Below are 13,651 nucleotides of genomic sequence, written 5' to 3'. Positions count from 1 at the left end.
AATACTATTGATAGATTTACCATTCTTGTTTTGTAAATTTTGAGATCTCTCAACTCTGTCTTGTCTCTGTTTCTACCAGGCTGCGACCTCAGGATTTTGGGAGGAGTCAAGGGTGGCCACCAGTGGTCTTATTTGGCAGAATGAATTTTAATTGTTTTAAATTAATGTAATTTGACCCTTTTAACAGTCTACAAATTCACTGTAACATTTTGGTCTTATTTTAATAACATAAAATATTATTTGATGTATAAATCTTCAACAGAGCCAGTTTGATTAAATGTGTCAAAAAATAGTTTAATAGCTTGAAAGAAACAGTTGTATTTTCTGTTTTGGTGTCATTTTCATGACACACTATTTGCTCTTACGAAGAACAAACAACACGGAAAGTCATTGCTAGCTGTTAATCCGTAGGATTAGACTGCATAATGTCATTTTACCCTTTGCTTTCACGTTTTATTTAATATATAACTTTGGGTTGAACGATAATGACTCGTAGAGATGGATCGGGCCAATCTATTTGATTAAATTCTATGTTCTATGACTTTATACTGGGATTTTAATTCCTGATCCAGTTTTAACCAATTTGTTGATGCATTGAAAAGGTTAAATGGGGCCAAATAAAGAACAACTAAGTTTATTCAGTAGAGAGCCATGTTATGTGATGAATTTACATGCTCAGTAACTCTTTTTGTTTCATTGTTTTGTTTTCATTGTTTTTGGGAAGGGGTGCATTTCTAAAATAGTGCTTTCAATGAACATCCCTTACCCTTGTTTGTGGGTGCAGGAAAATGTATCATTTATTATCTTATTATTCTACGTTATTTCAGCTGTCTTAAATTCATCCCCTGTGAGATGAACCCACAACTGGGCACTTTTCCTCTGAGCTGCCAGCTGCTGCTTTTAGCGCTCCGTCTCTCACTCAATCTCTCCAAAGGGCTCAAGGAATGAGGCTGCAACACTTACAAATGCCAAAACAGACACACCACACGCTTCTATTTTTGTTTTATGTTCTCGTCAATCATCCGTGGGAGACTGACAGGATGAGATGTGTTCGAGCACATCTTGTGCAGGACTGCATGTTGCAAGGGGCAGAAAAAAAAAAAAAACATTACTCTGACCGCTAAGTCAATAGTGCAGCAGCAGCAGGGCTAAACGGGAATGGATCTTTCTGTGGTAAACACAGCCAGAATTCTGTAGGAGTACTCTTCAACCCCCCCGACCGCCCTCCCCAACAGCACAGAGAAACAAGCCCCAAAACAGCACGGATCGTGGAAAGCCTCCAAACGATGATGGAGGGACTCTCCAGTGGAAGGAAACAAACACACACGCACCCTCAGGCATACTCTCGTGAGCTCAGACAGACAGACATATTCCATCATGTAATGATTCAGATGGGCGCACACGCCCCCGACACACAGTACGGTTATACATCCACGTTTTAGGTCTGTTGTCGGTAAAATAAATTGCGAGTTTTATTCCCTAAATTGGTGAATCATGTTTACTAATACATTTACGATAAGAAATATATACTTTTGGTTTTGCTTCAAAGGTGGGGTTTTATGTTATGTTTCTCCTATGGTGGAAGAATATATTTTTTTAAACAACTTGTGGGGGAAGACACTGTGAGATATTATGTTTTATATAATAATTTGAACGTTAATATTTGGCATGAAGCTTTGAACCATCTTGTTACGGCCCTAATTGTATATAAACCAAAACCTACTAGAGTCATAATATGCATTTATTGTTGACTTCACACAGGTCTAGAGTCAAATGGAAAACGCTTCATTTTTTAAACACTGAATACCAGAGGAAAAAATGAATGAACACAGGTTAGATGCTCTTACCCTGACAGTTGTGTCCATCGTGGGCCAGCATGAATCCGTCGTAGCAGGTGCATCTGTAGTTGCCAGGTATGTTGATGCATTCATGGACACAGCCCCCATTGTAGTCGTTCTCACACTCGTCCATGTCTGAAGCAGAAAGGTGGTGCTGTTTAGAAACTCCAAGTGCACGTTAGCTCTTTAAACAATCATCCAACAAAGAAAACTTTGTTCCAAAGCGGACGGCTCTTTTCCCATTAAAGAAGCTCGCAGCACTAGCTCCAGAAGGCGCTACGTCTAGAGAGAAAGTAGCAAAGTGACACTGACCCCGTCAGGTTTCCCTCCAAAGCGTTTTCCACAAAATGATCGCACGAACGTAAACAACTAACATGGCTACTTGGTACAGCTGTTAATATTGCAGGTAGCAGGCCGGTCAAAGGAGAGCAGACCTTCCTCATATCTGGCTCAGATGATGATGATGATGATGATGACTCTGTTGTAGTGCTTTGCTTTTTAGGCTGGATGCCTGCGAATTGATCAACCATGCGGCATCACTTTGCAGAAAAGGGGGATACTAGGTAAGGGAGGGGGCAGGGAGAGAGGAGAGCAGGGTGTCAGCCGGTGTTTATTTGTCTGTGGATGCACCCTCCCCACCTCCATGCTGAGCCAGCGGAGAGCTTTCACAGAAGCAGCTCACAAGTGGTTGCCATGCGCAGCCACTTTGGCAAACAGTTCCCCCCTCCGTGTGAACGGCATGAGATCCGGCAAGCAGCTAGCGGCAAGCGCCCCCCTCACCCTCTGTAACAATGACATGCAGGTATCCGCCCGGCCGGCCGTCCGGCTGGACGTGTCCACAGGCTGTGTCCTTCTCTAACTGTCTCTTCCTAAAGCCAGTGTTATTGAACTCAGTGTTTCCCCTACCATTATAACAGCCCCTCGTTTTACACCATTGCCCTATCAAGGTTCCACGTTCCACATCTGTCTGATATCCTTGGAGATATTTTTAAAAAGGTGTCAGTGGCCACCACTCCTTCCCTTACAGGTATGATAACTGAAAACACTTCTGCTACAACTAGCAATGTGTTTTAGTGGCAGAGACGTGACCATGTGAACAGTTACCTCCTATGGGACAGCTTTACCTTCTTCATTTATTGAACAAAATAAATAGCCTAATGTCATTTTTAATTAATGAACAGCACGCACACATGCCGACACCAGAACAAGTGCAAATTCTAATCAAGCATCCACTAAACACTTCAGTTCAGACGGTTAACGTCTACATTCGGGAGTAAGTGCGCTTTGAAAAGCCAAAAAAACGGACGGAAACAAACATGAAAAGATCCCCCTCTGAGGGGTTTCACTTGGTTAGAAACCATCATGGCAAAAGCATTCTGTGACATGGAGTACCACAGACATTTTTACCAGAAGTCAATTACACAAGCCAACACACATCGATGTCATTTAATTCTGTTTGTCTGATCCCTGAGTAAGGACCGCTGTCTCTGCACTAGAAGGACCACTCCGGCACGGTTCAAGGGGACACCCTCATCCGCAGATGCTCAGATGAGAAAATTGTCTTGATTGATCTTTGCATTCCATTCTGTGATGAGATATATCACAAAAGGTTCATCAACTGCTCTAATCGAGTCGCACGCCTTTCAAACAGAATTCCTCTTAACGGTAAAAAAAATAGATCCTGCGGGAATTAAAGAGCCCGAGCCTTGTGTATATAAACCGCTCACGGCCACCCCTGGCTCGTCCCAAAAGGCATTTGCAACCAATTAGCGTTTAGCTGGAATGGGCGACTGTTTGGGGAAAGAAGTTGTTTGGAGCCTTTGCTGTGCTGCCAGCTCGGATGGCGCGCTGCAGCACGATGTGGCACTTCCCTCTGTGCTCTGCTTTTCATCTGTCCTAGAGGAAGGGCTACAGACTACTGAGGTGGGGGGGGGGGGGGAGCGGGGGGGCAGGGGGGGGGCTCTACTCAGGGTAAATGAAAGGCAGCAGGTGATTAATTGAGACTACATTTATACTTGGATACATTTTCACATTCCTTTGCAAATAAACCAGCCTTTTGTTGGGTGTTTTTCTTTAGGAAGTCCAGTGGGAAGCATGTTTCTTAGTGCAAATGATAGGGGGCAGGGCCCGCAACAAAAAGAACACCTGAAAACACTGGCAGGGACATTGTCTGGAGCACACCAAGATTTAATAGTAATTGATGTGTGGTTATTATAAAAATGGGAACTAGATTTAAAGAATGATCAAAGCTGCAGACGCCTATATATTAGTCCCCAGTGCAGTGGTTGTTGTGTGCCCACTATTATTCCTGACATTATACTCTTGACGGATACTTCACCCCCAGAGAGTCATATGCGGCATGGATGAGATAGTTGTTTATGTGTTTACAAGTGGTAATAAAGTATCATCTAAAAAGGTAACACAAAGGTTAAAAGTAGTCATGTTTGGCTATGGCACCATAAAACTATACTGTGCTTCGGATAGAGGTAGAATACCACAGATTACAATTGGTCTTCATGGTCCTATATCACGTGATCTGTATGTAGTGCATCTGTCAATATCTCTCCCTTACCCCCTCATTGAAAGCACAAGCTTGAACAATATATTAAACTCAACCAATTCATTTCCATCGGACAAACTAGTTAAAGGGTGGCGTATGGAAGATTTGCAGAATGCAAAATTGTGATGGAGGGATTGGAGTGAGAGGCCCGGCAGAGGGATGGCGGTGCCACTTCCTGCCGCTGGGCCGTTGTTGACATGTGACAGCGGTGCCCCGACAGCTTCAGACCGGCTGCTGCTTCCGCTTGCAACTGTGCACGTTTTCTAATTACAGGGGGAAGTGTTTATGCTCCATGTCTCATCTCAAGTGAATTAGACGGATCCCCATCCTGTCCCACCCCTGATTTAGGGACAGGGGGACTAAAGGAGGAAAGGTAGAGGGATGCTGTCTACACTCCGTGCAGGGTTTCTGTGGCACATACTGTCACATCAATATTCTCAATGCCATGCAGATAATTACACCAAAGGCAAAAATGAATGAATATTACATGTTGGTGCAATGTAACAAAGAGAGAATAACCAATAACTGGGAGATTTGTTTTTTCCAGGTGTTTTTCTGCAGCTTTTATGTGTCTCCACGTTCTTCTTGTAAACTTGTTGCTACAAAACATGCACACGCAATGTGTTGGTCCATTAAAGCTTCCCGAAATTGTATTGTCACATGAACTCAATTGCAACAACAAAAAAGAGGCATTTATCCACTGTGTGCTTCTTGCCCAGTACTGTATTACAATTTTAACAACTAGCTTTAGCTAGTTAGAAACTAGAGCGAAAGTGAAAAAAAGAAGGAATATCTACAAAGCTTACTCAAACGTGCTGAAATCCAGAGGAGCGATAAAAATAGCAGGAACTATTTGACTTCCATCCTCCTTTGTGTCTAAGAATTATAATTTTAAATGTGGGACCCATTAGCTACTTTATGGGGTGGTAATGGGTCTATTTTCACAGCAGATATGTTAACATATTGCAGGAATAACACAGGTGTAATTAATGACATTAACAACAGCAGCGTTCCATTAAGGTTTTCATTTCACAGGCCTCTGGTATTGCCCCCGCTGCTTTACTGGCGCAGCTTGCTTGGGAAATTAATGGAGAGAAGCCTTCAGTCAGAGTATAGTTTCACGGCGTTTCTTTTCCGTTATATGCAACAGATCTCCAGTTGGCATTTGGCAACGTGCCTGGGAGCTTATTTTTAGGTTTTTGAGTCCCCAAGTTGGCGAAAATGTAAAGGCTTTCCAAGATTTAAGGACGTTTTAGGAAACACGTTAGTCAGAGCTGGCACCAGCTGGTACCCGCCTCCAACCTCTCGTGTCACTTTTGGTTGCTAAAATCCAAGATGGCGATTTCAAAAATGCCAAACATGAGACTTTAAAGCAGTGACAATGGGCGAAACAATGGTTGCTTACACAGTGTACCCACCAAACCAAAGCTAAAAGGAGAGTGTGGCTTGAAAATAGCAGCTAGCTAGGGAAGACAGTCAAATATCAATGGTCACATAATGTTGGTGGAGTCCAAAGCAGAGCAAAAAGCAGAGTAAACCTATATTCCATGCTCCTCTATGTATGAAATTGTAATGCTAAAGTGACATACTTATATGTTATTATATAGGTTATACTGTTTTTTTTCACAACAGGTGTAATTTATGACAAATATTTATGCTAAATATGTAGGCAACTGTACAAAATAGGAGGGAGATAAACCTCCTATAAGCTTTCTACAAACCTGAAACACGATGCCCTTCCAAAATCCGGAAATTATACGTCATTATATTTGTAGCCGTTACAAAAGGCTGCAATAAAATAATATGTCAGTGTAGTTGGAGTTTCTTGAAAAGGACCTACAGTATATTCATCATTTACTTGACTATTTATCTGTCAAAGATTGTCTTCCCACTAATGAATACAGCGTTCAAAGGTAAGCAGCGTCTTGTTTCTCTCATACCAATGTATCCAGAGTGCAGCCACGTACATCTGTGTCACTAGTAATTCTGACATATTGTGGATGAATGAAACGTTTGACCCAGACGTTTCAACTTATGAAAGAACAAGCAGAGACCAAAGTAACTCGGACTTGTCTTTGAATGTAGAAAAAATGGCAAGACTTTAGCAACAATTCCCAATGTCCCGTCCATGTGTCAGAATATACGAAGATACATACAAATTGTCACGGTTTGGTCTCTCTTCCTGTTTTAGTTTGAAGTTTCATGTCTCTTGTGGTCCTGGGTTAACTTCACTTCCTGCCTTGTCTTGTGATTGCGTGATTGTCTCCACCTGTGTCCAATCACCTGCACCTCCCTTGTGTATTTAAGCCCTGTGTGCCTGTTGTCCTTGGTCGCGTCATTGTCTATATGTCCCTCGTCGTTGGAGCACGTTATTGGTTTGTCTAATAAAGAGCACTTTGATGGAAGAAACTCTGCGCCTGAGTCCTCACTGCAGCATGCCCCAGCCGAAGTGGGACACAAATGTGTCTGCATATCCAACAAGTACTTAAATCCTGCTATGTCCGAACCAAGGGGGAAGGGGATTTATTTTCTTCTCCTTGTGTGCTTTTTCCTGAGTGGCACTCCCCCCCCCCCCCCCCCCCCCCCCCCCCTACGCCCCCCCCCCCCCCCATCATCTGTCAAAGACTGAGAAGGAAGTGGCGTAGAGATGTTGATATAAGGTCACTGCATCTATATTTAACGCCTGAGTCTCAATGAATATGACCTGCGCCGCTGAGACTCAGCAAGGGAAGAGGAGGGAGGTACACTGTGCCGGGTGGGTCCCATTTGTGTGTGTGTGTCCGCCGGCCAGCCAGTGAGGAGAGCAGCCGGGTGATGACGTAGGTGCAGACACCAGGCAGACAATGGCCTAGTAATTGTCTGCCACTATTCCCTTTCGCCCCTTACCACCTGCGCCGCCTCCATCCCTCCCCATGAGATGCCCTCTCCCTCTGCCTCAGTAAAGCAGGTCAGGCACGCTGAAATTGGGGGGCTGAAATTAGAATCCAGTCTTGCGCTGGCAGAGAATCTTTCATCATATGTTAGGAGCTTAAATTCTTTTTGCATTGCCAATATGAAACCTTGAGGGATACGTTTCAAGGTGGGGTTAGGGTGATTGACAGGTCGCTGCTGCTACTAGAGCCCTATATAGCATCTCTACGTTACTCCTTCACATTCCAAATACGGGGACTTCTGCTGATTGGTTGCAGGATAATAACATGCCGGCAACAGTATTTCAAACAAACTTGAGATTTCAAAACAGCAGTCCATAGACCAAGGGGTGACGTCACAACAATGACGTCCACTTTATATATTCAGTCTATGTTTCCAATGCATAGTTATGATCCGTCAAGTTGTGAGATCATTTATCTCGTTTAACATGAATAAATACAAGAAACACAACAAATAAACTAATTGGCTGAGCCAAACATTTTGTTTTACAACACTATTACAGTGATTAAACTGACTTTCTACCTGCCTCATACTTAATTGCCTGCTCTGGCACCGAGACAAAAACCCGTCCACTTTGATGGAGAACCAAATACACCTTAAGCCTGTTTGTGTGTGAGTGCTAAAACCCATAATGAGCAGGAGAAGAGGCTTCTATTCTATACTCTGCCTGCAGCGCAGATGAAACCAATCAATTAGCCGGTAAGTGACAAATACTGAGTAAACACGTGGCTACTTGTGCAGGCTTCTGACAGCTCTGTGGCAACCAGCCGGAAAACCCGTCACTTTGGATCTTTTGGCTGGCCAATCAATCCCACGTTTATCCCTAAAAGTAATGCAGAAACGCTTTTAAAACCACATCAAATCAAATTTAATAATAATATCCTCACCTGATAGTATTCAGTATCTCTGAGATCCGCCCTTGCTCATATCCATGATGAGATAAGGAAAAATATAGACGTTTATTAGATTCACACACTTGTCACGTGTCATATTGTTAGATGGTTTTTCGCAGCAGGGATGGCGTAGTTTACCACACGGAGCCCATTCACCAAACACAGCAACGTCTCTCCGATTCAGAGAGTATCATAAGCCTTCCAGTAGGTAACTCTCAGCCTGGTAAACAAATGTTCACAACAGCCGGATACAGTTTTGTTGGATCTATATAAACTTGGAGACAACTGTGACCCTGTTCTGCATACAAACACACACACACACACACAAACACTGTCTGGCAGTAAAGCAGGCCTGACCGATACACAGCTCCTCCCACATACCCTTTGTTTGACAGCACAGGGATAAAAGTTCACATTTTTCCATAACGATGCGGCAATATCAGCTTACGGAAAATGTCTACAGAGAGGGCAGCGTTCATAAACGCCAGATCCAATTTCAGTGGGGAGAAGAATCACATTTGTTTGAAAAAAAAACGTGGCCTTCTGGCGACAAGGTCCTAACAGAAGCCCCTCGGTCAGGGGAGAAAACACACTCTCGGACCGCTCTGGGTGAAACTTGCAGTGATCCCCCCTGAAGTCCTGCTGAACAAATGGCCACCTCGGGCTCCCGGCAAGACAATGCCGCCTGTGAGCTGCTAATTTGTAGTGACAAAGTGTAGCAGAGGCCGAGAGCACAGGTCGTCTCCCTTGGACACCGGGGCTCAAATGCCCAGCCGTTACAAAAGCACCAGAGCAAGAGTTTTGTCACACAGGCACCTCTGGAACGTCTAAAGTGCACATTAACAAATCGTGTACTCATCCATACAACTTGGGTACTCTTCACTTTCTTTTGAAAAAGTAAAGTAAAAATGTCTGATTAGAAATTTACCAAGTAACAAGATCCTCAACCTTTTTGATCTTAACAAAAGGTACATCTGCTTTTTTCCCCCAACCCAGAAACTGGGTTGAACCCTTTCTTTGGAAACTGCTGCTTCTGTACTTACCAGAAATAAGAAAACGCATCTGCATCACATACTCTCAGTCAATGGGATTGTCCAGGGAAATATCTGTTCTTTAATTAAGGAGCGTTTTAATTAGAGAAATACCAAAGTAAGAACTAGACATAATGTCAATCTCCAGTGTTTCCCCTACCATACAATTAGTTTTTTTTTTAACGTTTACAATTATCCACTCGTGGCACGGGAGATTTCCGTCCTGATGGGCACAAACGGACACATGCACGCACACGTGAGCACCCTCCCACCAGCAGACAGCGGATAATGAAGGTGTCGTGTACGCACAAGTTTCCTCTGTGGGGTTAGCTGGACTCATCCTTAGACATAGGGTATGGGGCCTGGGACATCAGGAGGGAGTTTCACCGCAACCTTCCTCCCACATAAGTGTCAGGGATAGATGGATGAACAGATGTTAATATTTAGCCTCCCATCTGAGGAGCCTCTGAACGGAGGTACCGATTGACCATCTCTATAATATTATCCTGCTACAACTCACTTTTGGGCATATGCCCAAAGGTTTAGTTGTTTCCAAAGTGTGTTGTCCACCAATATTCTAGCCTCACAATAAAAGAAATCTCATCCAAGGTCATGAGGATGATGGGTGCATCCAAATAGATGAAGGTGTTCTGCACAGAAACACCTGATAAGATGACAACCGAGTGTGGAGGGATCATACATTGACGCACTCACGAGGATTGTGGAACAAAAACTCCATGACGTACCCCAAGTTTGATCCACTTCCACTTGTTTTTCTCACCACATCCACTGCAGAGTTTTACTAGACTGCTGAGTGAGTGTTTGTCGATGCGGAATGACGTTAATAAGGCTGAGGGAACCTGGGGGATGGAGAGAGCAAGCACAGGCGCGCTGCCGCTTCCAGGTGCTGGCCGGCAGTGGCCCATAATGCCTGTTGATGGAAAACACAGCCGGCCAATTACAGCGGCCGTATCTAATCACCAGGGTCAGGGGGTCAACTCCCATCCCACCATTTGTATTCATTTGATGTGTTTGTCGTGAGGTTTTGCTACATCACTGGGAGGAGGTGGATTTTCTGGAGGTGTTGTGAAGCCTGTTTTACACACAACCACACACACACATACTTTCACACAGCGGGCATTCAAATGCTGGATGTAGCATGGTGGGTATTCAAGCACCATCAAAGCAGAGTACAGCTTCCACACACACTGATTCAAACGCTGGCCTCGGTGAAGTGATGTAATAAACAGCGGCTGGCAGGAAGCTCAGACAGCAAGTGCTTTATGGGGGGGAAGATCATATTCCTGAAAGGCCTGAAACCTGCCGCCGTCTCCTCTCGGACAGAGGAGATGTCATCCAGCCGTCTCGGAGGCAATACCAGTGGATGGCGTGCCATTTAAAAGAAAGAAAATGACGCCACGTCACACATTGATGCTAATGCTAATTAGCGATCCTTGCTCACTAACGGACGCATTTCATTCCAAAGTAAGGTAATAACCAAGAATGTGCTGGATGCTTGTGACGGTTTCCTTCTCCTGACAGATGAGAGGCTCGTAGTTCTCTGCCGTCACCGCTGCTAGTTTACCGTCCTGTCCCCCTCCCCGTTAGTGCACTCTCTTTACTCAATTAATTAATGCGTTACTGTCACTACGGCACTTCAGCATTATGAACTGACCCCACTGAGTGTGGAAGGTGCCAGCTCATGTAAAGCTGTAGAGCTGAGCCAAAGCTAAAATCTAAAAACAATTTGCTTTTCAAACTTCATGGCAATGGTGATAGCCATCAGCCGTCGGGTCAAGTGCTTCTAGTGACTTTACTGTTTGTAAAGCAACTCGCTTTTAAAACAAAACGTGTTGTGGGATAAAGGATCGTAGCGTGCACGTCGTTAGCTTTAAGCTGAGGACGATCGTGTACGCAGAGCAATGCAAACTTTACAAAAAGAATCTGTCTCCTTATGAGCAGTGGAGCGCATGGCACACAGGAAAAGATTAGAGGATTACAGTGTATACGTAGGACCCTACATAACGAGGACGGAGGGCATATGCAGTGGAGGCTCCAGCTGTGGTGTTCTCCGAGGCAGAAGTGAGTGGAGGTGTGAACGCGCAGCCAGGTGCTGCCCCCGTCTCACCCCCACACCCTTCGCTCAGTCCACTTCCTCCTCGTTAATTAGGAGAACCTGTGGTGGTGGTGGGGGGGGGGGGGTTAGGGGCGGGTTGTAAAACAGCTGTCCAACCAGCCGTTAAATCAGAAACCTAGTTCTTGTACGCGGATCCAGTCTATAGCTTTGAAGTTCACACTCCCAATATATTTTGTAAGGAGAAACTGTAACTGTTGCCACAACTGATGTGTCGATCATATTTATTTTATCCTCCATATTGTCCATATATTCAACTACCTGTATCCGACATCTTCACATCTTAATGCTAATACATTTTACACTTCATATATCTCAATCTAAATAGCGATGGTCCTGATTCAATATCCGTACAGACGAAGAGAAATGAGTGACCAGGAAATACAGTGAGGCCACTCACCTTCGCACTGCTTGCCATCTCCCTTGTAGCCCGGCTTGCAGATGCAGTTGTAGGACTTGGGCGTGTTCTGGCACAGGGCGTCGATATGGCAGTCGTCCGAACCCTCCGCGCACTCGTCTGCGTCTGCACACACGTTGAGAAGGAAAGATCAATGGTCGATAGACGTGATTCCCAATGGATTCAGCGAGCACAATGTTGTGTATGAACGGGGGCACACCGCTCTGACCCCAGCTACATTTTAGTGCCTCAAAAGATCCCCAGATCAGTTGAGGTTTCCGAATTGGTTCAGAGTTGGATTAGTACATCAAACTACTACCACAAGGTGCTACATTTGTCCCATCTCATCCTATTAGTGTCTTCTAGAGAGGCGCATGGTGTTCAACTCAGCACCCACTTCCCAGGAATGCCTAAAGAGATCTTTTCACATTTGGAGCAAATATCCAGTCATCCGACTTCCAACGTCAAATGCCAAGTTCAATGTGAAGTTACGTCAGTCCAATCCACTTGGATGCAATATCTCAGGAATGCCAAGAGGAATCTGGCATAAACATCTTATAAGGAATGAACGGATGGAAATTTGTCCACAAAGAGCAAAGTTACTGTGACTTTACAAGACATGATTATGGCAATTATTCATAACCAAGACAAGATATTTAAATTGTGGGATAAAAAGATGATGATATATGACTTGAGACTGCGGTCCTAAAAAAGAACGGAATAGTCAGCAAAATACCCCGTAGCCATGGAGGGCTACCTTTAGTTCTCCGGTGTTATGATGAAGTGTTACCAGGGTGCTACTCTGGTTCTGTCAAGTGAAGCACATGTGGAAGTGTTTTTTTACATGTGCTGCATTTGCATAGACATAGATGTTGTAAACGGGAGTTAATCGTCTTACTCAATAGTTTGAAGTCTTTTTCAATAATGCATAATGTTTACATTACATTACATACGAATATTCTCTTTAGAATCAAATAGTCCATGAAGCAGAGGATGCTTTGGAGGAGGCTCATTGTGAAAGGTTGCTGCCCCTACTAGATCCCTTTCACTGCATCTCATATTCCCAATGTGGCTACTTCCGTTCCTTGGTAGCAAAACACAACATGAGAACGGCCGTATTCCAGGAGGGGCACGGCGAACTCAAGACTCCATATCGCACGTTGTTATAATCAATCTGTAAGTGTTGCACACTCAAACTGATAAAAAGCCTGCAAGATTTATTAGATGCATTGCGTTATGCACACTTTGCACACACATCACCAAGGCAAATATTGTTTACAATAAGGCCTCTTACACAACACAAACAGGCAGCAACTATGTCTTGCAACAAGATCTGACCCACACAATTGTGTGTAGCTGCAGGCTATTACTTTTCATGTTATTCTATGAGGCTATATGCGCCTTTGTATATTTTTCCTTTTCTGTTTAAAAAAACAAGAAATGATGTCAGTGCCAAACTGGTCTGGCAAATTGTGAACTGGTTTTGTGTGACAGAGAGAGAGAGAGAGCGAGAGACAGCACCAGGCATCATAAGAACAGAGGGTTTAACAGCTTTCTGATTGATCAGGTTAGAGGAGCCGGTCACATCTGGGCTTGAGTCATTGGACACACACACACACACACACACAAACAAACACACGCACACAAACGGATGGAGGGGGAACCGGAGCCAGATACAGAAACGTTTTTGGTTTCCCTGTTCAGCAAACCTTTGCATCACCACAGATCCCCTCTTTCTCTGCAGTATAACTAGGTGGTTCGGTGTGTGTGTGTGTGTGTGTGTGTCTGTAAGATAGGCGAACCGGCTGGAAGCTTCCTGCGGTTCGGCCCCTGCTCTCTTCCTGGCCCTACGCCCGGCTCAGCTGTG

The 13,651-nt window shown here is 44.3% G+C and overlaps 1 protein-coding gene across 2 annotated transcripts in view; it reads right to left on the bottom strand.

Moving 5' to 3' along the window:
* scube1 (signal peptide, CUB domain, EGF-like 1) overlaps positions 1 to 13,651 on the bottom strand; it is a 76,674-nt gene that overhangs the window by 61,681 nt on the left and 1,342 nt on the right. For both annotated transcript variants that reach the window (XM_037460779.2, XM_037460780.2), the window contains exons 2-3: positions 11,788 to 11,910; positions 1,848 to 1,973 (exon numbers count right to left, since the gene is read on the bottom strand). In XM_037460779.2, the coding sequence (XP_037316676.1) occupies positions 1,848 to 1,973; positions 11,788 to 11,910 (249 nt within the window). The remainder of the gene's footprint in view (positions 1 to 1,847; positions 1,974 to 11,787; positions 11,911 to 13,651) is intronic.

This window comes from Pungitius pungitius, chromosome 2, assembly GCF_949316345.1.
Source record: "Pungitius pungitius chromosome 2, fPunPun2.1, whole genome shotgun sequence".
NCBI lineage: Eukaryota > Metazoa > Chordata > Actinopteri > Perciformes > Gasterosteidae > Pungitius > Pungitius pungitius.
The sequence above is the reverse complement of the archived record's forward strand: the minus strand, read 5'-3'. Positions and strand labels throughout refer to the sequence as shown.